The following is a 27,814-nucleotide window of genomic DNA, read 5'->3' on the forward strand; positions in this document are numbered from 1 at the left end:
CGGAGTGTCAATGTTGAGGCTACAGCGGTCGCGTGGGCCTTACAGCAAGTCATCACTGAACAACAAGTAAACAAATACTGGCGGGGACCACCAAAGCATCGGTACTGGAGCGGCAGGAGATTTAACAGGTGAGTATTGTTTCTTTTTTTTACATATCCATCAGCCTATGTTATTTCTTGAAGTCTTGGAAAACCACTTTAACTCAGAATTGTCTAAAAGGTATATGAAAATAGGTTTTCAAAACCGGACATCCCCTTTAACTACCTATACAAATGTACCCTATAGGCATTTTCCCCATTTTCTTAGTGTATTGCATGAAAATTTCTACCTTGTATTTTGTTTCAAAATGTCACTTTTTTTCATGAACCATCATGAGTAATAAACACTCATTACTCTGGAAAATCTAAAGACGTTTGCATTCTCTTACATATATGTATTGGATCCTAGCCACAAACTATCCTTTTTTTCTACATGGCCGACCTACAATACCCTACATATGGATTCAGACAAGCTTTCTTTCTTTCTTAGAGGAGGGGATACTGAAAAATTCTATTAGGAGAATTGCGCAATTAACATAAAATGAGACAGAAAGGAAATGAACGTTTCCTCTAAGAAGCTGAAGTTCATTATAATGGATCCCTACAAAAGTAATGTATTTAGACCTTTACTCTACAGTTTTCTACAATGCATTAATTGAAATGTGTTTCTTTGTTCTTGAGCACAAAACAACATTATAGCATATACATTATTTATACCGCTCTTGGGATGGAATTCTCTTAGTTTACTTTTTGTTTTATTGTGTTCTTAGGATTTCATTTAGATATATGAAATATTTTCCCTACCTGTTCAAGGCAAGATTCTTGTTTTGCTGTGTTAGTCTTTGTTCGCACTAATGTCATGGCTTCAGTTCTTAATGAAGCCATAACCAGTATGACCAATCTGTTTTTGATCATATCCCAATGAATTCTGGCAGATACCATTGACTTACAATGGGGTGCATCAGGTTCCTGTCTGGGTTCTAATGTTTTCGATTGAAAGAATAGAACTACAGGCTGTATTATTCTTGCCATAAGAAACACTTGTACCCTTGGCAGAATATTAAACACTCTGATAAAAAAAAAATAAGGGCCTTGTAAGGTCCATGGTTAAATATTTGAATCCCAGTAGTAACAACTCTTCCACTACTCTTAGCAGTTATATCAATTAGATCCTTTTTTAAAATCTTTTATACTGGAGTGAATTATACCTACTTATTATTTGGCCCTATAATGACAACCCACATAAAACAAAAAAAAAAATTTGACTGTTCGTAATGGTGAGTTGGTTAGATGGATAGGTATATGTAGGTATAAAAAAGGTATAATAAGACAAAAGATATATTGGAGGAGATTTAAAGAGTTTTGTGCCATGGCATGCACTAATCATATTATGTGTTTTGGACACTGTTTACACCATCAGAATTTTTCAATGTGTCTGGACATAATAGTGTGACTGAGGGTAGTCATGAAATGTAACAAATTTAGTAAAGGTGTGCTCCAATTTTTGGTGCATATTATTGGTATACTTGTAAGCCAGCCATGAGGTAATGTAGGGAAGAGAAGAGTGTGTAACATGCCTGGTGAGATGTGGCAAATTTATTAAACCAAATGCGCACTTTTACACAGATTTGACTTTTTGTGGATTTCTGAACTTTACAACATTATTGCTATCTCTCCCCATTGTTTTTACACTGTTATATACAACTGAATGAGGCTTGCAGAAATTCATGCACTTGCCGCAGTCATGTACATTTCTGCAATTTCAGACATGTTTGAGCATACCCTTAGCTATCTTTAGCTCTCACAACAATTCCACCAGTGTGAACATAGTCTTAAAGTGCTTGTCCAGGCAGGGGGCAGTTTTCTTACTGATGATCTATCCACAAGATAGGTCATCAGTATATAATTAGTGGGGCTCCGACACCTGGACCCTGCACCAATCGGCTGTTCTGGCTGCCTCAAGGCACCGGAAGTTATGTAGTGGTTGGTGCAGATGGCTCCACTATACAGTGACCGGAGCCATCTGCTTCCGGCACAGAGCACTGCATAACTTCCAGTGTCCGGAGGCATTCAGAGCAGCTGATCAGTGCGGTGTGTGTGTGTGGGACACGGTGTATGGTACTATTATAATCAGTGACATAGTGTATGGAGCTATTATAGTTAGAGGTGCAGTGTATGGCACTTCATTATATTTAGAGGTGTTGAGAATTTTATCTTCGTTTATAGGTCGCAGAAATGTTTTAATAGCAAGAAGCTGAAGACATCTGAGCAGAAAACTGCAGAAATGGGTCGTGGCCGGGAGAAATCCATCATAGAGGTCTGGACCGGAGGGAGAAGAAAAGAACTAGAAACTGAAACGTCACCAGTAAGTCACTTAATGTAAATGTTTATTCTGCCTCTAACCAGTACTGTAGTCACTGTATGATCTGTGTGAGACGATGGGTGGTATGATTTTTTTTTCGTGAAACAGCATCTCCCAGCATATCCTTACCATTGTTTGGGCCATGCTGGGAGCTGTAGTTTTACGCTGTACAAACCTATATGGCAGGGATTGCACTAGATTGAGCTGTATTTGTTCTGGTGTTGTATATATGTACTGAGCTTGGTTGTTGGGCTGTGTATATGTAGTGAGCTTTGTTCTGGTGCTGTATATATGTACTGATGTTGGTTCTGATGCTGTATTTAAGTACTGAGCTTGGTTCTGGTACTGTATATATGTACTGAGCTTGGTTCTGGTGCTGTATATATGTACTGAGATTGGTTCTGGGTCTGTATTTATGTATTGAGCTTGGTTCTGGTGCTGTGTATATGTACTGAGCTTTGTTCTGGGGATGTATATATGTACTGAGCTTCGTTCTGGGGCTGTATTGATGTACTGATTTTGGTTCTGGTATTGTATATATGTACTGACCTTGCTTCTTGTAATGTATATATGTACCGAGCTTGGCTCTAGTGCTGTATTTATGTACTGAGGTTGGTTCTGGTGCTGTATATATGTATTGAGCTTGGCTCTCGTGCCGTATATATGTATGAGCTTGGTTGTGGTACTGTATATATGTACTGAGAGTGGTTCTGGTGCTGTATTTATATACTGAGCTTTGTTGTGGTACTGTACATATGTATGAGCTTGGTTCTGGAGCTATAATTATATAGGATATATTTATAATAGCAAAATTGCAGTGCAGATGGAATTGTTTTCAATTATTGTATATTTAATGGGAGCCTGTCTGGTCGTTTTAACCCCTTGAACCGCCACCATGCGGTAATACATGACCTGACATTATTTCCAAATGTATGTTTTTTTCAGATGCAGAAAAATCTTTGAAATCAACTTTTAAAATGGCCCACATTATATGCTAATTACTCATTAAAGGGTCATGGGGCAGTGCCACTATCCTGAAGGGTCACATAGTCCTAACTCCAAACCCACCTTTCCATGTTTGATGGACATCCCTCTGGCTGATACAACTTTTTTGGATGCGCCATTGACTTGAAATACTTGGGGGGCTGTGTGGCACTATATACAAGGGAGGGCTGTGTGGCACTATATACAAGGGAGGGCTGTGTGGCACAATACACAAGGGGGAGCTGTGTGGCACTTTACACATGGGGGAGTAGTGTGGCACTATATACAAGGGGCTGTGTGACACTACTTACGGGGGCCTGTGTGGCACTATCTACTAGGGGGGCTGTATGGCACTATTTACAAGGGGGAGGGCTGTGGCTCTATTTACCGGGGACTGTGTGTGGTGCAATCTACAGGGGTCTGTGTGTGGCACAATCTAATAAGGGGGGGCTGTGTGGCACTATCTATAAAGGGGGGTCTGTGTGGCTCTATATACAAGGGAGAGGAGCTCTATAGTGCTATATACAGGTGGGCTTTATGGCGATATCTACAGGGGGCTGTATGGCACTATCTACAAGGGGGAGGTGGGGGCGCTAACTACAAGTGGGGTGTGACACTGTCTACAGACGGGGCTGTATAGCACTGTCTACAGGGGGGCTGTATGGCACAATCTACAGGGGACACTATCTATAAAGGGGGCTGCGTGTGGCACCTGGGGGGGGCCCCAGTCAAGAGCTTGCTATGGGGCCCAGTCTTTCCCTGTTACGCCGCTGGTTATACAAGTTCGTTATTGACTGATACCGTACTTCCGATTGCTTTATATGTTCTGTGCTGTTATACAATCCACATTGAATGGTTTTATGCTTTTAAAATCTAATCTCCCAGTAATCCCCGGTCGAATATAAACCCATGTTACTATTCCTTTGATTAGTAAGTCTATGCACTCCAAGTGCTCAGAAAAATAGTAGAAAATTAACCACAAATTGGCTAATGGTCTAGAATCCATTACTTCACACAGCAATATCTACTTAAATACTAGGTCTAAATCTCAAAGAGGATTGGAGAACATCAGTACCATCTTAAAAGTGGTAGGAGGGCTGAAAACACCAAAATGACAATACTCATTGTCTCTCGGTTCAGGATACAACGTCTTCTCTAACTGACTGAGACATGAGATTTACAACATATATTTTTTGTGCCCTTTAGATTTATATGGCTGATAGGTAGAGCACAACATTTATATTTTATATGAGAATAGGAATTTTAGCTCATACTAAAAGTTTATTGTATTGGATATAATTAATAGAAGAAACAAAGATGGATTTTGAAAGATTAAATTTGATGTCTGTAAACTGGATCCAGAAAAACATCTTCTTCCTCATTCTTCTCTGTTCAGGTGAGTGCATTGAAGTTTCTCTCATAATAGACTCATTCGCAGAGATTGACCAAAACTGGTGCAACCAATAAGGTTCCAGATCCCAATTTTTCAGAGGCCCCTTTAAAAGTCAAAAGAGCAATCTGATTGGTTGCTATGAGCAACTACTCCCTTTTTAGTCTCCCACTAGTTGTGATAAATCTACTCCATTTAATTTTTTAGATTGCAGATCTTGAGTAATTCTTCTCCAAACCTAGGGCTTGGAACAAACATTGGCAATAACTTGAAAAATATATTTGACATAACTATGAATGATACGCTGATAGGAAACATTTCTCTCAGATTCACCACATGACGTAAATTTTTTAGATGCTCTTTAGCAACAGACTGATATTGTTACTTTGTCAGCCTTTACTGTTACTACATTTTTTAGTCTGTGGCTCGTGAGTACCTGACAGATGCATCTGAGTATTTTACGTTACCAAGTGATAGATCGTTTGACAATTAACATAAGATTATTTGGATGCCTCGGACAATACTTTGAATGGAAAAGTATTAAAAAAGGATTTTGATTTTTTTTCGGAGAAACATCACCATGTCTGCCCATGGACTGGGCCTGATATCGCTGCTGTGTTCACTTAAATGGGACTGACATACAATATCAGACACAGCCAAGGAACAAGTATGGCGCTATTTCAGGGTAAAAAGCAAAGCCTTTTTTCCTAATTCTGGACAACACATTTTTATGTCATTAGCATTTTATATCATTTTTTACCAGCCTTTTAAAAATGCCATGTTCAGTGTAAAAATAAGAATTGATGATTTCTGTTATGCAAATCTTATCATAATTAAGGATATTGACTAATACGGATTACATACGAATCTTATACATACATGAAAACATTGGCACAATTGTTGTATTTGTCTAAGTAAAATGTATAATATATCATATTTTCCTGTTTTTGATTAAGGAACTCAAGGATCAAAATCAAATTCAACTGAAGTGCGTCTGTTACACTCCCTCTTGAATGGGTATGAAGCCAGAGTGAGACCTGTTCAGAACTGGAGAAATGTCACCAATGTTTATATAGATATAAGTATTTATGCTATTCTCTCAGTGGTAAGTATAGATGTTTTACTGTTACCCAATAGATATTATTAGTGTATTCATATCAAAAAGGGATCCTAATAGATCATGACAAATCTGTCAAATGGATCAAATTATAACAGATCCATCAACCAGTCATGGATTCTATGAAAACAGGGGCCATGGTGCCATTGTGCACAGAGCCTAATACTAATAATAGTGCAAAATACTATATATTGTAACTGACCTTTAACAATATAATGTTGTATGAATTGTAACTTTTCCCTAATAAATTAGCTTATTGTGGGTCACCTGGAACTTCCTTGATGCCAAATTGTCCACTAGGGATTTCAATCACAGACATTTATGGCATATTCATAGAATATGCCATGTGTCCAAAAGATGCGTGTCCCCCTGGGACCCACAGTTATCTCAAAACTGGGGCCCCCTGACCTTCCTCCTACCTTCTGCCTCTGTTACTGGGGTCTGGCCACTGGCTGACGAGGTGTCCGAGTTTTCCGGAAACAGCCGAGCACGTACTATTTCCATGGCGCATGTAGTTCTACTGAACCGAACTTGGATCACTATAGTTCTATTTTACAGCTATCTAAAACCTGCCTCATTGATATTTCCCAGAGATCTTCTAGATATTTTCCCAACTGAATCTAATACAGGACATTAAATATGAAGTCCTGAGTAATATGGAACTGCTCCATGATAACTGCGAGTTATATCACCATCTTCCTGTTCTATATTTAGCTAGAACCATGATTCTTGTATATTTGGGCATCATTTATGCCACACTCCAACTATGTCACTTTGCTAAAAATATTATATTTTATTAAAATTTTCAATATGTTTCTATTTTTAGGATGAGAAAAATCAGTTGCTGACAACATACTTTTTGTACAATCGGGTAAGAAAATTGCCAAAGATCTTTAGTAACAATTTTTTCTGATGGTTTACTGAATATTGGAATGCATTAGGGGTAGTTTACACAGCATTTTTAGTCAGGCAGAAAAAATCTGCCTCAAAATTTCTTCAGGAATTTTGAGGCAGATTTTGAAATGCCAGCCTTTTTTAGTTGCTTTTTTACCCCACGTTTTCTGCAGTGTTTTTTGCCGCGGTTTAAAAAAATGCTTGAAACGTTTTTTTTCTTCCTCCCATTGATTTCAATGGAAGGTCAAAGCCAAAAATAGCTAAAAAAATTCACATGCTGCTTTTTTTTTCTGTAAGCGGCCTAAAGCCGCCCAGGATAATGAGGGAAGGGAAAATTTGGGGCGTTTCTTGGTGCTGATTGCAACGTGGTTTCCGCATCAAAATCAGAACCTACAACTCTGTGTAAACTACCCTAACCTTAAAAAGGTTTCCGGCAAATGACATTTATGCCATATTCATAGGAGCTTCAAGTTATGCTTTCCAGAAAGCTATCAGAATTTGAGATGTTAAGGTAAAGTAGCGATCATTGAGGTAGGCATTTTTTGGGTTTAACTGCTAGTGTTCCCAACAAAGAACATCATAAATAAGCCAGTTCCCAGTCTGACCAGTCTGGAATTATCTTTTATGGGCTTAACTTTCATCAAGTGGTAACCAATAACTATAATACACTCAATTGTCAGCTGTACGATCAGGTCTTCATTCATATAGTTTCCGTCTGCTCAGGCACTAATGTCTAATACAATGATCCATTTGTAGCAAAACATATTCTCTTGGACTTGTAAAATAGTAGTTCCTTCCAATGGCATAATGAAGATATAGTAGACCATCCAACTGCTATTGAAAGAAGAAGCATTAGGGGTCCATGAAAAATAGAAGAGTGTCATTTTTAGAGTCAATTTGCTGCCAATTTATATTAAGTTTCGATACATCTGCGTCTGCGTTTCCGTTGATCTGCTTCATCATAGGAGCAGAACAATGAAAATACAGAAAGAGTCGGATTTGTTGCATGACAGACACCATCAGCACCCAACGGAACCCATTGACTTTAATGGGTTCCATTGGGTTTCTAACATGGTGTCCATCATTTTACCGGACAAAATAGCACGAGCCTCCAACGCAAACGTGAGCGAAGCATTACTGTATATCTTACTTAAAAACTTAGGGAGCCAAAAAGTCCCCGTGAACTTTTTAACGGAGTGGCCCTGACCCAGTCGCAACACGACCAACAACCATGCCGGCACAATGTTCTGTTCAGCATGGCTATCAACTAGCCTGTTAATGGGCGTAAAACGGCCCTATCCCTGCAAAATTGAGTGGTTATTAATTAATACACCCCCACACAATTTTTCAGGTAAAGGGCAGTTTTAACTGCAATAACGCGCGACCATTAACAAGCTAGTTGACAACCACGCCGATCATTGTGCAGCTCCGTTTGGACTTACCCTGACAGTGTTGCCTTCCCTTCACGGGCGTAACTTTAAGCTTCTGGGACCCAATCCAAAATCTGTAGCAGGTCCACCTAAATAATAGGCAATTTATTGTACTGTATGTGGTCCTTTTATATGTCAGAGGAACTGAAGGACCTGCAGAGCTAGTTAAGCAACATTGTTTACATCTGTGTAAAGCTGGAGAAATGCCAAAGGGACCTCGTTGCCAGATCTTAGGAAATGGGAATATTTGTAAGATCCATCTGGCCATGTGAAACTGGTGATGGCAGCAACTTTAGATTGTTAAATAATGAAAACAAACTGTTGTAAAACATATTATACTCTGTGTACTGCCTTTTTATGTACACTTTTTTCGTGTTCTTTTCAGTACTGGAGAGATGAATTTCTACAATGGAATCCAATGGACTTTGAGAATATGACTATTATTTCCATGCCTAGTGAGGACATATGGATCCCGGATATAATGATCAGTGAATTGTGAGTACAGTTATAACAAGTCTGCTACAGTGTAAAAAATATTTCTGAAAGGTAAGGTATTCTTAATTGAAGGCTGTATTTCAACAATCCTTGAAAAGTTTCTCAAGTAAGATATAGATATTGTTTATCAAAACTTTCAGACTATTTTTGCCAAAATTGCTGGTATATGCCATAACATTATGATCGGTGGAAGTCTGACTTTTGGGACCCCTGCCTTTTTCAAGAACAGACCTTATAAAATGTAAATTCAGCAAATATTTTTACCTGTGTAGGATCTAAATTCTGATATATTATCAAAGTGAAAAATATAATTCATTGTATACGTGGGCATGATGATATTTACTGAATCGTTGTTTCTCAACATTCCTAAACCCAGTACCCCTTACTCCAAAAAATGACATCAATGTACATCAAAGGATATAATCGTACTGTGCTGCACCAGTGAGTACCCCCTAGAAACATGGCGTGTGCTACACTACGCACATAATTTGAATGCAGGGGTGCTTCTAGCCTTTTTGTTACCAGAGGCTAAATGAAATTATGACCCTTGCTCCAAACTGGAATTGGTGAAATGCAAGAGAGGACTGTGCTGTACATTTGCCAAAATAATACAAAACATCTCTACAGTAAGAGAAGGCTGCTCTGTGAAGTGAAGTAGATGGTTCACGTCTAAATTAATAGGAATATTTATTTGAATACACTATTTTGTGTAATGGCTACACATTTAGGAATCTAACTGCAAAATATTTCCCTGCATTGAGATCCAACACGATCTATGTAGGATCATGTCAACTTTAAGAATAGAATAGAATAATACTTTATTGTCAAGTATGAAAATTTCATAGACAGCAATTCTCATGTGGAAAAAGGTAAAAACGCTATGTGATTAGCGCATATACAGCAACATATCATACATACAATCACATAGACATATTTAAACGACGCTCTGCAGTTGGATAAATACTTTCTCTATACCTACAAGTACGTGCCTTAAAGGGGATGTCCAGGCTGGGGGCTGTTTTTTTATACTGATGACCTATCCTGTGGATAGGTCATTAGTATATGATTGGTGGGGGTTCGACACCCGGACCCCGCACCGATCAGCTGTTCCAGTTTCCTCTGGGCGCCTGAAGCTATGCAGGGGTGGGTGCCGGAAGCAAAAGGCTCCGGTCACAGTATAGCGGCAGTGCTGCAGAACTGCAGCTCTGCACCTATTCAAGGGAATAGGAGCAGAGCTGCAGTAACCCAGCACGGCCGCTATACAGTGGTCGGAGCCATCTGCTTCCGCACCAACCCTGCATAGCTTCCGACGCCCGGATGCAGCCGAAACAGCTGATCAGTGTGGGGGGGGGGGGTCCGGGTGTCCAACCCCCACCGATCATATATTGATGACCTATCCTGTGGATAGATCATCTGTAACAAAAACAGCCCCCAGCCTGGAGAACTTCTTTAATCACCCGATATCTCCTGACTGGTGGTAGAAATTTAAACAGACCGTGCGATTGGTGTGTCTGTGCCTTCAAGATTCTGTTTGCCATTCCTACACATCTTTTCTCAAAAATAACGGACAGCGCACAAACAATACAACCAATTATGAACCCGGCCTGTTTTAGCTACTCTACACACCAAACGTCGTTCCTTCATTGTCGTCCTACCAAACAGTAATTCCATGTGGACAAATCTGTGTAAAGAACTGAGAACTATCCAATATTCATCATGTAAGCATTGAATTGTGTACACTAATACTGTTTGTGTTCCCACAGTGTGGATCTGGGAAAAGCCTTAACACAAAGTTATGTGTACATTAATAACACAGGACTGGTAAAATACCAAAAACCAAATAGACTATCTACCATGTGCATGTTCCACATCTACTTCTTCCCTTTTGATGTTCACAACTGTACTTTTAGCTTTCGCAGCCAACTACACACAAGTAAGTCATACACTTTCCTTAAAGCATATTTACACCACCAGTTATAACCTATATAAAAAAGTTGAGTTGCTCTATAAAAAATATTATATTACTTCACTTGTACAAATCTTGTACAAATCCTGAGTTACAGCGTGTAAGGGTATGTGCACACACACTAATTACGTCCGTAATTGACGGACGTATTTCGGCCGCAAGTCCCGGACCGAACACAGTGCAAGGAGCCGGGCTCCTAGCATCATACTTATGTACGATGCTAGAAGTCCCTGCCTCGCTGCAGGACAACTGTCCCGTACTGTAAACATGATTACACTACGGGACAGTTGTCCTGCAGCGAGGCAGGGACTCCTAGCATCGTACATAAGTATGATGCTAGGAGCCCGGCTCCTTGCACTGTGTTCGGTCCGGGACTTGCGGCCGAAATACGTCCGTCAATTACGGACGTAATTAGTGTGTGTGCACATACCCTTACAGCGTGTAGCCTACCAGCAAGGAGTTCTAGGAGATTTCAGTTTTCAGAATTGTGAATACAGCTCTGGGTTATAGTACAGGCGGTCATATAATTCACACCCCACGTTTATGCAGTAAATATGCCAATGCATAATCACTTCTAAAGTAACTAAATTAGGTAAATATCAGGATTAAGTGAGATGTTTTGGTCCTCTCATACCTTATTCATATGTATGTCTGTAAGAGAATTCAGTTCCAGTTTTACTAAATCAGACCTAGAATGCCATAATTGTTTCATTCCTTGGCTGTACCTTAGTCATGACTTGGGGCTTTGCAATACTTTTCTTCATTACCTTCCTCTTATCTCTTATAGCATATTCTAAGATGTGGAGCGCAAGATGATTAGCCTTGAAAAAAAACAGGATTTTTTTATACTCTTTCATGAAATGTAGTGGCCACCCAGTGGTTGTGATATGAATTGCAGCCTGTCAAGGCTTTTGCTAGCATGTCGCGATATTGTATTGAACCGGTTTCATGATAAATTGAAGTCCTGAACCAAATTCAAGCAAATGTAAAGGTGAACACATATGTAGAGGTAAGGACATGGACAATGACAAGACCCTGAACTACCCCACAATATGACAGGGTAAAGTAAGCTTTCCGAAAGGGCTATACTACAGATTTAAATAATAATATGGACTTGCTCTTGCTGTTTTCTAGCAACTATCTGGTTAATGAATATTGTATAAGTTAGATGTGCTTGTTTTGTAACAGAAAAGTTCCCAGATGATCAGGCATTTCTATCTATGCCGGGACAGTACAAGCACTCTTGGTTCCCAATGTAGGGGTTTCAGAATGCACCTCCCACCCTAAGTCCCTCCTTCCATTTCTCGTCACACATGTGTAGTTCTCAATGAAGGGCCCGCTGGGTTAGCGAGCTCCTGTGGCTCCTCTCCCGGCTCCATCCCTCGCCTCTCTTATTTATTATTATATTTTGCCACTTGATTCAATGCACGTGAATCTTTCCTACAGGGAAGAGCTGATTGGTTATAGTGGGCGCTTGTCACACGGAAAGTTGATTTCTGTGTGACAGGCACCATTCCCTCACCAGTGCAATAAAAGCAAGCAATATTCGTACCCCAACACTTAAAGCGTTAAAGTCGAATTGGTTGTACAAAGAAATGTAAAAGCAGAGCATTATTGTTTTGTTTTTTGTTAATATGTTAATTGCCCCACCCCCCCCACTCCCTCAATCGTCCTCTTTGCAGTGCTTACTCTGTCTGATCTGGGGGAGGGGGCAAGATACGGTGCACGACATGGGCCTCTAACTTGCTATGCCCCGCAGAGTGAAATCCAGGCCAGCTAGGAGATGGCATTCGCTCAAGTGTAACTTCTTGCTAGTAGAGAACAGAGCCATGCAGAAAGGAAGAGGAGATAATGGTATTCTACTCTATAGCTGGTAATGTCATGGATACACTGTCTAAGGCTGAAAATGTTGTGAAAGGCACTTTCTAAGGCAAGAAATATTACAGAGGCACTGACTAAGGCTAGCAATGTTATGTAGGCACTGTCTAAGACTGGCAATGTTATAAGGGCTTTTTTGAAAGGCTGGCAACGTTATGGAGGCACTGACTAAGGCTAGCAATGGTATGAAGGCACTGACTAAGGCTAGCAATATAATGGAGGCACTGTCTAAGACTGGCAATGTTATAAAGGGGCTTTCAAAAGGCTGGCAGCGTTATGGAGGCCCTGACTAAGGCTAGCAATGGTATGAAGGCACTCATTAGGGCTAGCAATGGTATGTAGGCACTGACTAAGGCTGGCAATGTTAGGGAAGCACTGACTCTGGCTATTATTGGGGCCTTGTGGCTGGCACTGATTTAGGGTTAAAATTAGCTCTTAAAAATATGCTGTGGTTTGTGTTTCTATTCCCAAATATTTGGAGGCATCTCAAATTTACTGTAAAAAGTAAGTCAATTTTCTTTCTGTAAATATCACAATGACGGATCTGATTTAGTAGCATTAGATTATTGTTAACTTTTCTTGTTCATGTCTGTTCGGTTACCAGTTGAACATATAAATATGTCCTTGTGGAAAAAAGATATAAAGCAGGATCTGCATAAGTTTCACGATCATGGAGAATGGGAACTTGTGAATATACATTCCAGTTACAGACTAGAGACCGATGAAGAAGAGGATTTTGCAGTGCTAATATTTCATGTGAGTTAACTCAGTAGAAGTATTTTGGTATAGTCATAATGTTATATTGTATTCTGCACCGAAAATCCTCAACAAATCTGCAGTGTCTGAACAAACTTCTAGGGTATGTTCACACGTAGTGTAAATAGTGAGGGTTTTCCACAACGTATTTCATTGCAGAAAATCTGCAGTGTAATACAGTAGCAGCAGAGTGGATAAGATTTGAACAAATGTCACCCATACGCTGAGGTGCAGTTTTTTAATCCGCAGCATGTCAATTTATGCTGCGGAATCGCTGGTTTTCTGTTGTGGGTTTTCCCCATTGAATTCAATCGGAAGGTAAAACCCGCAACAAATCGCAGATGTTATGATTTTTGTGGCGGAAAAGTTGTGATTCTGCAGCAAAAAAAAGAGCTTATACTTTTCTGTCCAGGCCGGCCTCCTGGGACGACGTTTCTTCCCATGTGACTGCTACAATCAGAGGCTGCAGCAGTCACATGGGCTGCAGCGTCATCCCTGGAGGCCGGACTGCACAGAGGGACGCGTCGCCAAGATACGTAAGTACAAGGTTTTTTTTTACCGTTGCTTTCTGCAATGGACATTCCGGCCAAAAAACTGCACCAAAATTTGGTGCGTTTTTTTTTGGATGGAATTCCCTGTGGGGTCCAGGGTGTATACTTTTGTACTGTATACTTTTACACAGCGTATCCACCCTGTGTGAACATAGCCTTAAAGGGATTTTACATTTACAATGCCTCTTTGTTACAAGGACCACCTGATGTTAAGCTGATACCAGCCTGTGGTCTCCAGCAGTCAGCTGCTCTCCACTATGGCTAATAGATGAGGGCCCTGAACAGGGGACACCCTTCTATTAACTAAAAATCTAACAGGGTATTTTCTAAACAAGACAACCCCTGAAGATATATAACCGACAAATGAACCTCACTAGAATTTTGGGGCTCCTCTTAGAATCTAACCAGCCAAAAACAAACATAAGGAATCAAATTGCCCATAATATGCAAAAATGTAACGTACATTTTTTTTATAAATACATATAATCTCAAAAAGTCAATGGACTCAGAAAAGGGCTGAAGATGACATAGCCAATGCACTAGAGAACGCTACTCCAAGGCACCTAACTCACACAGTACAGGACAAGTAGCCTTCAGGGTATCATAATATAGTTCAGTGATGTCATGCTACAGTGGATCACATGCAGAGCATCGTATCACATTTAAATGACACAGTGCACGAGTATAACAATGTATACACATACTATTACATGAGTGATAGATGTTTACATAGCAGGTAAAAGAATACTATAATACACTATCTGTAAATCTCAAACACTACAATAAACTCCTATGACATATTACAGCCAAGATAGAATAATGCATTAATATTGACTGGTGGTAAAGTTGAATAATAGACTGGTCCAAAAAAAATCTATATAGTATCCACCAGATCAGCCATTCATCCCATGCAGAGCCAATAGATCACTGACATCCAGGGAACTTACCCCTAGACATCCTTAGGGCATGTTCCCACAGGTTGGAACGCTGCGTAAAAGTACTGAGCATATACAACCAAGAGCCCGCACGGAATTCTGCACCAAATTGTGGTGCAGATTTTCACCCTGAATCGCTGCTGCGGAAAACAGAGGTTAAAAAAAAAAAAAAAAAGCTAATACTTACCTCCATAGTGACACAGTCCTCTGTTCTCCATGCAGCCCGGTCTTATGTGATGACCTTATAGCCCATGTGACCGCTGCCACCTTTGATAGACTGCAGCAGTCACATGGGATAGAATGTCACCCCAGGAGGCTGGAGTGCACGGAGAACAGCCAGTAAGAAAAGGAGCTGTCACTATGACAACGGCATAGGGGGAAGTATAGACTTTTTAAATAAATTTAAACAAAAAAAGTTGTTTTTTTCAGATTTGTGATCTTTCTTTTACCTCCCCGTTGAATTCAATGGGGAAAACCGCAACAAAAGTGTGAGGATTCCACAGAGCAAAGTGACATGCTGCGGATTAAAGAGCCGTGTTATAAAACGTTATATTATGAATATATCGGACAATAATTGGCAATTTTCGTTTTAACACAGATCGTCTTTCGGAGACATCCACTGTACTATGTTGTAAACCTGATTATACCCAGCGTGTTTCTCATGGTTTTGGACATTATTGGGTTCTACCTCCCTAATGACAGTGGGGAGAGGATTTCATTCAAGATCACGCTCCTTCTGGGTTACTCGGTCTTTCTCATCATAGTCACGGAAACCTTGCCTGCTTCAGCTCACAGTACTCCTATAATTGGTATGATCATATATAAAATATGCATTTGTCAGGTCCGTATTTCACACCGAATAACCACCTCTGTAAATTGAAAGCTGAAGGCATGCCTGGAGAGAAGTACACCACACAAATGTCTGAGGTACAGCTTCAATGTCAGCCAGGAGGAACTGAACTTTATTCAGAACAAAGAAACACACACAGAGAAGACACATGCCCCTCCCTATAGATGTGTGACTTGCTTAAATTCTATTCGCTCCCCAGCTGTAACTTTTCCTATACATTCTTCTGCACACTCCTCTTTGCATTCCAGGGGGCGGTGTCTTCCATAGGTGTGTCCGACATGAACAAAGAACTTGTTATATATATCAGTATATTACACAAAGAACTGAAATTTATATACATATATGTGAGGATAATATTTTTCAGACAATATACATAGTAATGATCCCTGACAGTCCCCCCTAAAAATATTATTACTCTATCCCTGAGTCTTGCCTAGCAACCTACCACTGACCACTCGAACCAGGCGGGTAGGGGTTTTGGATTTCTTCACCAGCTTGAGACGAGCTACTCCTGATGAGTAACCCCCCTTTGTACCTGGACTTCCAAGGTGTCGGAGTGGTCCTAACTTTCCCTATTCTCCTCTGGATACAGGATGGTTGTCTTGATATAATCTACAAACCACTGCTGGTTGTAATATATATATATATATATATTAATCCGGTCTACATTTTTATTAACAGTAATAATTGTCGCACTGTCACTTAGTGTCCTAATGGGACTTTAGCCCTGCAGATATGACAGGTCATGGGCAGCACAGTGACCTTCACCTCACACCTTCACATAAAACTCCTCAGATTGTAATTTGCAGCACCGTGGCATATTTACACACATTATAATTATAAACCTCAGACATTATAAACAATAGGGCCTCAGCTAATAACATAATGCTATCACCAATCTCATGCTATCACCCTCAGGTCTCGGGTCCCATCAGTTCATTGCCAGTCCTGTACACCATCGTCTTCTTCTTCTCCTGTCTTCTGCTCTTCACTGACTGTCACCCTCAGGGTAACCCACACAATTGTGGAGTCAGACTACGTTGGTGTCCAGTGGGGGAGTTATTATTACCCCCTCCTGGTCACTTAATTATCAAAACACTTGATCCTGCTGACGGATTCACTCAGGTCTTTGGTCTTTACTTTGCTGATGTCATCAGGACTTGGTTTGGTCCTTCTCATCTGTCCGGCACCGTCTCCTTTAGTTTACGTCATCAGGCTGTACATAGCACCTCATGTTGTGAGCCTGGGGTGAGATCCCACGTAGGCGGATTAGTGGAGTTGTATTGTGACTATCAAACCCTCCGCATCTGTACTCTTCCTCTGGCAAGTTACTTGTCTGGGCGGCCGCTTAGAATTGTGACACTGCCGTCAGTTCATGATAAACGCGTTGTACTGGCTCAGGCTGTGCCTGCCGCATCTCAGTGATGGAGTTCATCGTGTTAAAAGTCTTTTAGTTCATATTTACTGGCACTTGCTGGGGACCCCCAACTCTTGTCAATTGTTAAAATAAATACTAATCTGGTGATAACATCATCCGCATACATTATAAACGTTGTTCTAAGTACATACAATAATGTCAGGCCCTTAAATGACATCAAACACCTTTATATAAGGAAAAACTTCTCTGTTACAATGGACAGGGCACCTAGAAGATGTGTGATTACTGGGTACATTGTATTTGCACTTGGTGATACTCTTTCAGCAGGATTTGTACCTCGATCTCAGCTGATTGCCTGGAACATCTCCACCTCACAGAAAGATACACTGATTCCACATGTTTATCTGACAAGCGTCTTAAACCTATTTTTCTTACTCTAATCTGGTTCGTTCTACCTGGGAAGGCCTCTCAAGGTCGGTTCTCTTCGTGGGAGGCGGGTATGATAAGGTTGGCACCGGTCTGCCAGGACTGTTCTGTAGGCAAATCAAACAGCTCTAACAGAATTTAGCAGCGACAGCTGTAAAACCTGGGACATACCAATTAGATCTTACCAAATCGATCCTTGCAGTCTTGGGGCATATGTGAGGTCATACACCATCAAAACAAGTGCCATCAAGAGTGAATTGGGTGCCACCGTTCACCTTCCTTTATCCGTCCACATTCTGTTAGAATCTGGTTCTCACGCCTTCCGCTCCCAGTTGGACTCTTCCTGTGGAGAACAAGCTTTTTCATTGTATAAACATTAATTGATCTTAATCAAATAATTCATTTGAAGAAAAACATTAACAAATAGCATCTTTACATCAAACGTTCACACTGGTCAGTAACTAAAACTTACAAATTGATTCTTCTTCTTTATATACATATCTATACATACACATATATACACTGCACAGAATTCTCTGCTCTAAAATTTCCCTTTCACAGCAAAAATAAAAATAAACAAATAAAAATGTTTTCGAATGGGAATATTCCGCTTCTGTACCTTTTATCTGACGCATGACTCTAATAGTCCAATGCTAAGGCTGGTCCAGAACTTTACATAAAACTTAACCTCAGTATTTAATATTCCCACAACACTTCTTAAATACAATTATTAAACAAACTAACTTTGGGACAATGTCTAGAGAACTGCTGACATCTTATCATTGTACAAACACCAGTTCAATACTTGGGATAACATTGTTCCCCTGTCGCTTACACACAACGTCTGTAGTGGGGAAAATACAGGCCGGGCTTCAGGCCCCCCGAGAACAGGTCTACACACATGAGCACTTTGTCATACACTTCTACCTCGGGTAGTTGTATGTTCTGCAGTCGCTGGGACGGGTAATCTGGCCGGGCTGCACTTTTCACAGGTACCTTTGCTGTTTTACCTATGTCATGCCGTGCGCACATCATGCCGGCTGCTACAAACCTAGTGGTGGCATTATTGTATCCAGGGACAAGCCAATTTACTGACACCTGGCCGCACATACTCTTGTTGTCAGGTCTGTCTTCTCTCGCTCTCTCAATTGGCTTACCCGATGATCCAATAAAGTTCCTACTACCAATGGGCCCATAATTGTGGACGATGCCAAAAGCGTACCTAGAGTCAGTGTAAATGTCGGCCGTCTTACCTTCTGCCAGGTTACAGCCTCAGCGAGCACCTCCAGCTCCGCTCCTTGAGATGAACAAGAAGGTGAGAGTGGTTTCTGGATGATTTACCTGGTGCCTCGTATCCCGGCTTGTACATACTGTATAATAAAATATCTCTTTATTACAAATTTACATTAAAAACCCATGTCACATATAGATAGAACATCTCAAAGGGGTGGCGTCTTCATTCTCTAAAATAAAACCAAATGTTATACACTTCTCCACACTCATCTGATAATCACGAGCACTTTGAGAATCTCACTTTTATCAGGTTCTGCAAATACTTGATTAATACAAAAACAAATAAAAATAAAACATTCCTAAAAACTTTACATCAAATTAACAATGTCCAGACAATTTTTGTTTTGCCTTCTCCCTCATCTAAATCCATAAAGACTCGTGTGAGTGACGTCACCTCTGCCTCCTGTGTAAATTTGCTGGAGGGGGATGGTCTCTTACACAACCATCTCCACAAACCTCAAAATGTAGGTTACTCTCATACACATTTAATCTGGATTACTCATTGGGGTCTCTTACACATTTTTAGATCTTCTGAAACCAAATTAATTAACTCAAAACAAACCAAAATTGTACCTGATCAGTCCCTTCACCATTCCCCCCTTTATGGACTCTGCGAGAGTAATGTAGCAGAGTTCAAAACTACATCTCAACATAACACTAATTTAACCCCCTGTAATGTACAACAGCCTGAAACAAAAATGACTTTTTCCTGACGAAAATACATTTGATCTTTACAATGACATAACTCATGTGTGAAATCAAAAACAAAACAATTGTAGTTAGTTATTCAATAAAACAAAAAAAAATATTATCTCTGATAACATTAATTACTGCAAACCAATAAACTGTATATATAAATAGGGAACGGTGGGGGCACATACATTTTCAAAACCCCGTGTCTCACAGTATCTAAAGTTTAATACATCTGAATTAACATCAAAACACATGAAATCTGATCACATCAGAACACATAATATCGTAACTTTTATAAACAACAGCGCATGCGCAAAAGAGAAGAAATTTATTTAGGTTTGTACACATTACTGATATATATATATATATATATATATATATATATATCTAAATGCAGTGCATATTGAAATCCTTTGTCTCATCAGCCCTGCAGACTGCACCCAGTCAGCCCCCCTCCTCCTCCTCCTCCCAAACACAGCACACTTTAGAGGGGAGGGAGGGGGTCACAAACTCACAGCTTCTCACAACTTCTTCTCTCACAATCTTAACACTTTCAATGCCGGCAAAACAACATACGTATCTGCAATCATTCATCACACCATTGTATAGGAATTATCTACGCTCAAAACATCAAACATATAATTTGTAACCGTACAATCTGACGGCCACCATCTCTATATTATGATGACGTGTTGTTTCATCAGTAAACTAGACTGGAACTTCTGTAAATAGAAAAAAACACTACAAATGACAAAATTAACAAGGTGATTATTTCATACTGATTTGGTTGGGCCGGGCGTGGCCACATCAGGGGCAGGGGGGGGCAGCCTCTCCCATTGGAAACACAGTGCGCAGCTGTGAAGGGGGGGTGGTTTCCCACCAACAATGAGGACACACTCAACATGAGGTACGGAAGCCATTACCGGGCGTCGGCTGTTCCTGTTTTCTAATACATACAATACCTTTCTTATTCCTAACTTCCTCTTCTCTTCGCTTCATTAAATCATATGCCTAACAGTCTATATTATACACGTAATTTATATAACAATTTTCGGTCAACGACTCCCAGGCCTCGCAGGAAATATTAAAATTCCTCAGTCTACAGCCCCCGGCCCGCCGAAATATAATTTTATTTTAGACTCTCCGGCTACGCTGGAAATATTAAAATTTCAGTCGATAACTCTCCGGTCGCTTATATAATCTTTATTTCGATTCTCCGGCTACGCTGGAAATATTAAAATTTCACAGTCGATAACTCTCCGATCGCTTATATAAGCTTTATTTCGATTCTCCGGCTACGCTGGAAATATTTAAATTTCAGTCGATAACTCTCCGATCGCTTATATAATCCTTATTTCGATTCTCCGGCTACGCTGGAAATATAAAAATTTCACAGTCGATAACTCTCCGATCGCTTATATAATCCTTATTTCGTCCCTAATTACCCAGAGGATGGTTAGTCGGGCGCGACTAAGGTCTCACAGGTTTTTTTTACCCTCACAGCGGAAAATATCACCTCTGTCGCCTGAGATAATCCAGGAAATCAACAAAAGGGTTCTACAGATCGCCACAAGACTGCCCACTAACACAGATAAGACGAAGATTTATAAAATCAATTCGCTTACCGTGTTATTGCGGAGGTGATCAAATTCCTTCAGTGGGCAACTTTGAGTCCTCTGTTTCACCCTGTGATTGTCGACTGTCCGGATTTTGATTTTTCCTCGAGTGAGATCCAGGGTTTCGGCACCAAATGTCAGGTCCGTATTTCACACCGAATAACCACCTCTGTAAATTGAAAGCTGAAGGCATGCCTGGAGAGAAGTACACCACACAAATGTCTGAGGTACAGCTTCAATGTCAGCCAGGAGGAACTGAACTTTATTCAGAACAAAGAAACACACACAGAGAAGACACATGCCCCTCCCTATAGATGTGTGACTTGCTTAAATTCTATTCGCTCCCCAGCTGTAACTTTTCCTATACATTCTTCTGCACACTCCTCTTTGCATTCCAGGGGGCGGTGTCTTCCATAGGTGTGTCCGACATGAACAAAGAACTTGTTATATATATCAGTATATTACACAAAGAACTGAAATGTATATACATATATGTGAGGATAATATTTTTCAGACAATATACATAGTAATGATCCCTGACACATTCATGTCATTTAGAACCTGAAATGTTGTCCGCAATGAGTCCAAACATTTTTTGGTTATGATGACAACGAGTAAAATACTTTTTTTGTCTTCCATCATGGATGGCCAGAGGTTAATTGAAGGTATTTCTCACTGACATCTCAGTGATGTCTATTAAACAAAACATTGAAATACAACATGTCAATCAAGCTAAGTTGTTATATAATGCATGTAGTATATACATTATACATGTAAGTATTTAGATGTTTATTTACATGGTGGTCTATGATTTTATGTTTTCTTTAGATTCCTATTTCTTGGTCTGCATGGCTTTACTTGTGATCAGTTTGACAGAAAGTATTTTCATAATCCGAATTGTCAGTAAAAGAAACATCCAGACTAAGGTACCGGAATGGTTGAAGATACTGGTTCTAGACAAGTTAAGCATCTTAGTTTGCATGAAGGACAAAAGCTGGTACGTTAAGCCAAAGGAGAAGTTTCCTGATACACTGCAAGACATGAAGGACACTAGTACTGGTAAGTTAAAGGAGGACTTCCAGAATGAACTATTATTACCTAATTACAGAATTTTTTATAATTGTCTGATCGCTGGGGGCCCCTCCGCTGGGCCCCCGACCGATCGCGAGAATGGGGTTCCCAAACCCCCAGATCCTCCTCACTTCACCCCTTCCACCGCAGTGAGGAGGAGTTGAAAGGAGCTGTGGTCAAGCATGTACCCGCTGCTCCATTCAATGGCTATGGCACTGATGAAAACAGTAGAGCACGGTACTCAGCTACTTCTGTCATTTCCGCAGATTTTTAATGGAGCCTCAGCGCGCATGCTCAACCACCGCTTCATTCAAAGTCCTCCTCACTGCGGTCGAGCAGTAACTTAGAAAAGGGGTTTGGTAAACCCTGTTCTTGTGGTTGGTAGGGGTCCCAGTGGTGTCAGTGTTGTGTAAAAAAATCTGATGCAATCGATTACCCGAAAACTGTCCACAAGTAGGCTAGCTGCTGTTAACAGATCCTATTGTGGATAGACATATGCGCATCCAAGCATGGATATAATGCATGAACATATAGCAATTGCATTAGATGATAAACATACAGACTGACATCCTATTTACAGTACATCAATGTACATTCAAAGTACTAAATAGAGAAATATAATAATATAAATTATAATAATAATAATAATAATAATAATAATAATAATAGCATTTCAGTTAACAGCAGCTTGATATTGGTTTCCAAGAGGATGTACAGTGTACAAATGTAGTAAAAAGTAAGTGAAAACAACTTAAAATATAATCAAGATATATTATAGAAATGCTAGATTTAATATTTGCTTCCTTTATAGTCAATGTTATTTAAAGGGGCTCTCCACTTTTAAGGGATTATTCAGTTTTATAGTTGGACAATAATTGTGTAATGAAACTTTATTCAACTTTTTAATAGTTTTTGAGATTAAATTCCTCATAATTTTAAAGATCTGTTGACTGTTGAATAGAAACATTTTAGTTCAATTTATGGCCTTGTTCAAAAGGTGCAGATTTAATGCGGATTTTGCATTAATTTTTTTCAGCCATTCAATTGGATCCATGTGAGGGGACACTTTAAGGCCTTCCTTTATAGATTTCTTCCATTTAGGTGCCATTCCTGGTTTTGGCTTGAAAAATACATGCTAAATCTGCATCAAATTTGCCGTATGTGAACCAGGCCTAAGGCTTTATTTACATCTGCGTCAGGGCTCCGTTCAGGAGTTCTGTCTGAGCTTTCCGTCATGGGAACCCATGAACGGAACCCTCACTGAAAAAAACGGATAGGTTTCCGTTTGCATCACCATTGATTTCAATGGTAACGGATCCGGTGCAAATTATTTCCGTTTGTCAACGTTGTGCAAGGATTCCGTCGTTTTGACTGAAGCAATACCGTCGGAACCTTTGCACATGGAGACAAACGGAAACCATTTACACCGGTTCTGTCACCATTGAAATTAATGCTGATGCAAACGAAAATCTATAGTTTCCGTTTGTTTCAGTCAGGGTTCCGTTCATGGGTTCCCCTGATGGAAAGCTCCGATGGAACCCCTGAACGGAGCCCTGACGCAGATGTGAACGAAGCCTAAGAGGTTTAAATCTGTAGATAATCATGTGAGCCACACACAGCAGCTGTACCAGTCTCCCTCCTGTCCTAATCCAGGGTAATAAATATAACCATGTTGTATAAGACAAACAATTGTTGCATCTGAAAAACTGTCAAATTAGCTCAATTTTGTTGCTTTGCATAGTTGGAGCAATTACCAGAAGAATAGGTCAGAGTTTCCTTTTTCAATTATTATGTATTTAAAATTAAATTTCAAAGCAGAAAATGTTGCTTGGCGAATAAGGGGTAAAATATTCTATAACTCTTGCCTAGAATGATATTCTTGTTAACTATTCTGCCAAGCATCTTTAAAGGGGTTTTCCACTTTCAGCAAAATGAATGTTATTTTTTTGTATAATTAAAAGTTCTGCAGTTTTCCAATATACTTTCTGTATTAATTACTCACAGTTTTCAAGGTCTTTGCTTGTTGTTATTCAGAAGACACTCAATGTTTACGTCCAATGGATAAAATTCTGTCCATGGTCATGTGATGAACACACAGGTGCACGGCTCGTTACAAGACACATCTTGGATACACATACTGTAACTGTAACGAGCCATGCACCTGTGTGTCCATCACATGACCATTGACTAATTGTTATCTACTGGAAGTAAACAATGAAAGTTCCTAATGAATAACAAGAAGCAGAGATCTTGTAAACCATGAGAAACCAATACAGAAAGTATATTGGAAAATGTTATAACTATTCATTATACAAAACGCAAGAATAATTTGCTGAAACTGGAAAATTCCTTTAAGCAGACTGAAATGAGTTTGCTTTCTCTGCTGTAAAAGTGACAGGTCTTGCTGCTGTGTTCTGGGGAACCCCTGAGCAGGTTGTGTGGAACCCTGGTTGGGAAACACAGGTCTAAAGGGATGATATTTTGAGGCACAAACTGAAATACAAGAAATGCTCAAATTGTAGGTTACTAGTGACATCAGTGAGACAGGAAGTAACTAACTTCTCCTACTTGGAATGCAATAGAAATCAATTTAGCTGTCACCCTGGGATATAACTGCAGCATAAATAAAGGTGAGACATGGAATTCTTTACAAAAATGACATCCGTTTTACAATATATTGTTATAATAACATTTTAAAATTATATCATCTGAGGAAATTTACAAAACCGGCACTTTGAGAAAACTTAATCTGAGTCTGTGGAATAAAAATTTCCATGTAAGACCAAGGAGGCTGAAATGTGGTTCCATATTAACCATTTTAGCCTCCATTGTCTTATATGCTTTGACATACATACGGCCCCATAACAGGAAATTTGCCTTTTGATAAAATGGCTGCAAATTTTCACAGATTCGTTCATCGCTGTTTAGCATACCTTGGCTATCTGACCCTTTACAATTTACAATTTATTCGTCCTTAGTTACAAAAGTCATACTTTTGACTATTTTCAATAAAATGCCCCAACAAAAGAGAAATTCTCCTTGGTGAAGAAGAAACATCTGAAAGGACGCACTTTTATGAATTGTAAATTTTTTTTATTATTATCAGATGAACCTATGACTAGAAGATGTATGTGAAAACTTTAAAAATGAAAGGGAGATTAAAACTGCTAGAATATGCACACAATGGGACACCTTTACCCTTCCCGTCCCATTATCCCATTTGATTATTCTCACACTGAAAAATATCAGAAAATTATATGTAAAACTAAAACCAACAGTGAGCCTGGAATTGCACTACATTGCCCCTTGAGTTTTCTCTTTTATAACAGAGACACAGTAAAAGTCTATTAATTCAAAACCTTCTACACCCGATGCATGCAAGAAAATCAAATATGATTGATGGAAATGCCAAATCAAAAGACTGATAAACTTTAACCAGTTCTCAGGTACTGCTCAAGTTCTGTTCATACTGACATTTTAAGCAGAGTTTCTGGTATCTGTAAAGGCAGGAATAGTGCAGTCTGCAGTGATATTCTTGCTGTAAAAAAATATCAGAACCCCCAACAGAACTCATTATAAGTTAATAGGGTCGGTAAGAATTTGTCTGTATCAATTTGCAAATTAATCTTACATATCTGTTATAACTCTGGGATAAGCAGATGCAATGACACTAGTGTTAGCAGAGCCTAAGTTATTTTCCACTAGGTTTGCACTGCTTTTTGAAGGTCAGAACAGCAAAGAATGTTGCACTTATCTAACCAGTACCTGACGGAAACCTGATGGACACCCTATAAGTCAATAAAAGTTTTAAAAAAATAATTCTGATGGAACATAATAGATAATAAATTATCATAATGGTTTCGTCATATCCATTATAGATCCTGTAAAATAAAAAAAAACTGATATAGATGTAGCAATCCTTAACTTGACATTTAACGCGTTAAATACAATGTAGCAAGAAACTTTGAATAGATTTTTAATGGCTTTGTTGTGTTAAGTGATAAGTTATCACGCTACAGCAAGTTATCATGGTTAAGGTAAAGTTTTCTACATCTGTACCATCGTCAACAGTGCCTTAGGGCTTGTTCAAACTAACGTAGAATATGTCTGTGTGACGGTTGTTGAAACAACGGCCGTCACACGGACGCATGTATTTCTATGGGGCCGTTCACACAGCCGTTCTTTCAAAGGACTGTGTGAAGGGTCCGTTGAAAAATAAAACATGTCCTATTTTCTTCTGTTGTCATGGATCCCTCCATAGAATCAAGTCTATGGGGACCCGTGAAAACGGAACCCGCACGGGGGCAACGCGGACGTCAAAAACTGATGTTTTTCACGTCTGAGTTTCCCCACGTTCGTCTGAATAAGCCCTTAGTTAGTGACCGTCCTCTTACAACTTTGTATTGATACTTCCTGTCCATTGAATTTCTCAATTCACAAATGTTCATGAATAATGACATTTGTTATGTTCCATTCTTGTATATTTTTTTCTTTATAATTGGGAAAGTAAGTAACCTTTCAATTTTGTTAATACAGATGAACTGGCCAGATATACTGACATTAGTGAATCATCCAGACAAACAGCTGTAGTTATTCAAGAAGGTACACAGATTCTGGAAAGCATCTTCAATGAGATAGTGGCCATCCGTCACTATATTGAAGAGCAAAATGATCAGCGAACTACCAAGGAATGGCTGCTTGTTGGATATATACTGGATACATTTCTATTCTGGCTGTATACGATAACTGTGATGGCTTATACTGTTACATTGGCAATATGTTGGTCATATCACATAGTTGTATAACATTTCAAGTGGATCAATGTTATAAATGATTGCTTAACCTGTTAGTGACCGCCCATAGATGTTTTTACGGCGGCTACTAACTGGCTTTATTTCGATGCAGTAGCCTTTTTACGGCGCTGCATCAGAATGAATAAACACCGCTGGAAGCAGGTAAATCTCCCTGCTCTCATCTACCGGAGGTAGCTGAGGGATGGGAGCAAATCTGCTCAAGCTATCTGCTCGAGCTGCCGGGATCAATATCAGTATCGATCCCGCTCATTTAACCCCTCATTAAGGTCTAAAATAGGCTGGTCAATAAGGGGTTAAATCAATAGTACATGTAAAAGTATATCTTATTAGAGGAAGTGTCATCTTTCTGAACTCCCAGCAGTCTGTAGTTATATTATACTGTATATTAAAGGCATTAAATCTCTTAACTCTTTCTAAAAATGTACTTAAACATGGGAAAATGTATTGATCTATATTATGTGATATGTAAATACATATATGTTAAACTATGGAACTATCTGTACCCTTATATTAAAAAGTTTTCTTTTCCCACAAAATACTCACAAGATGCACCTGATCTAACATATAACAAGTCTTTCCTCGGAAAACCTCTAAAATGTATTGAGTATATAGAAATGCTACATCGGAATTTTTTTTATTATTATTATCATTCCATGACCATTTGGAAAGCATTTTAATATTGATTAAGTCTAAAAAGTTTTAATTATAAAAAGTTTTAGTTATCCATAGAGTAGTATAAGTATCTCCATTTCTGGACATCTTCTGTTAAACAGGGTTTCCTGCATATGTTTGCATTGTGAACCATGTGATTGCCATTTCTCTATTCATAAATGCATGCTAAAATTATTTGTTATAATAAATTTTTCCCCTGTTTCCC

General features: G+C 39.4%; 1 protein-coding gene across 1 annotated transcript; it reads left to right on the plus strand.

Moving 5' to 3' along the window:
- Window positions 1–4,725: 4,725 nt before the first annotated feature.
- On the plus strand, window positions 4,726–26,931 carry LOC142662592 (5-hydroxytryptamine receptor 3A-like). The gene is made up of 9 exons (XM_075840804.1): window positions 4,726–4,780; window positions 5,731–5,879; window positions 6,718–6,762; window positions 8,601–8,710; window positions 10,474–10,643; window positions 13,159–13,310; window positions 15,395–15,605; window positions 21,881–22,111; window positions 26,660–26,931. The coding sequence occupies exons 1-9, from the start codon at window positions 4,726–4,728 to the stop codon at window positions 26,926–26,928; spliced, it is 1,392 nt and encodes a 463-aa protein (XP_075696919.1). The 3' UTR covers window positions 26,929–26,931.
- The last annotated feature ends 883 nt before the right edge of the window (window positions 26,932–27,814 follow it).

This window comes from Rhinoderma darwinii, chromosome 10 (genome assembly GCF_050947455.1).
Source record: "Rhinoderma darwinii isolate aRhiDar2 chromosome 10, aRhiDar2.hap1, whole genome shotgun sequence".
In the NCBI taxonomy this organism is placed as follows: domain Eukaryota; kingdom Metazoa; phylum Chordata; class Amphibia; order Anura; family Rhinodermatidae; genus Rhinoderma; species Rhinoderma darwinii.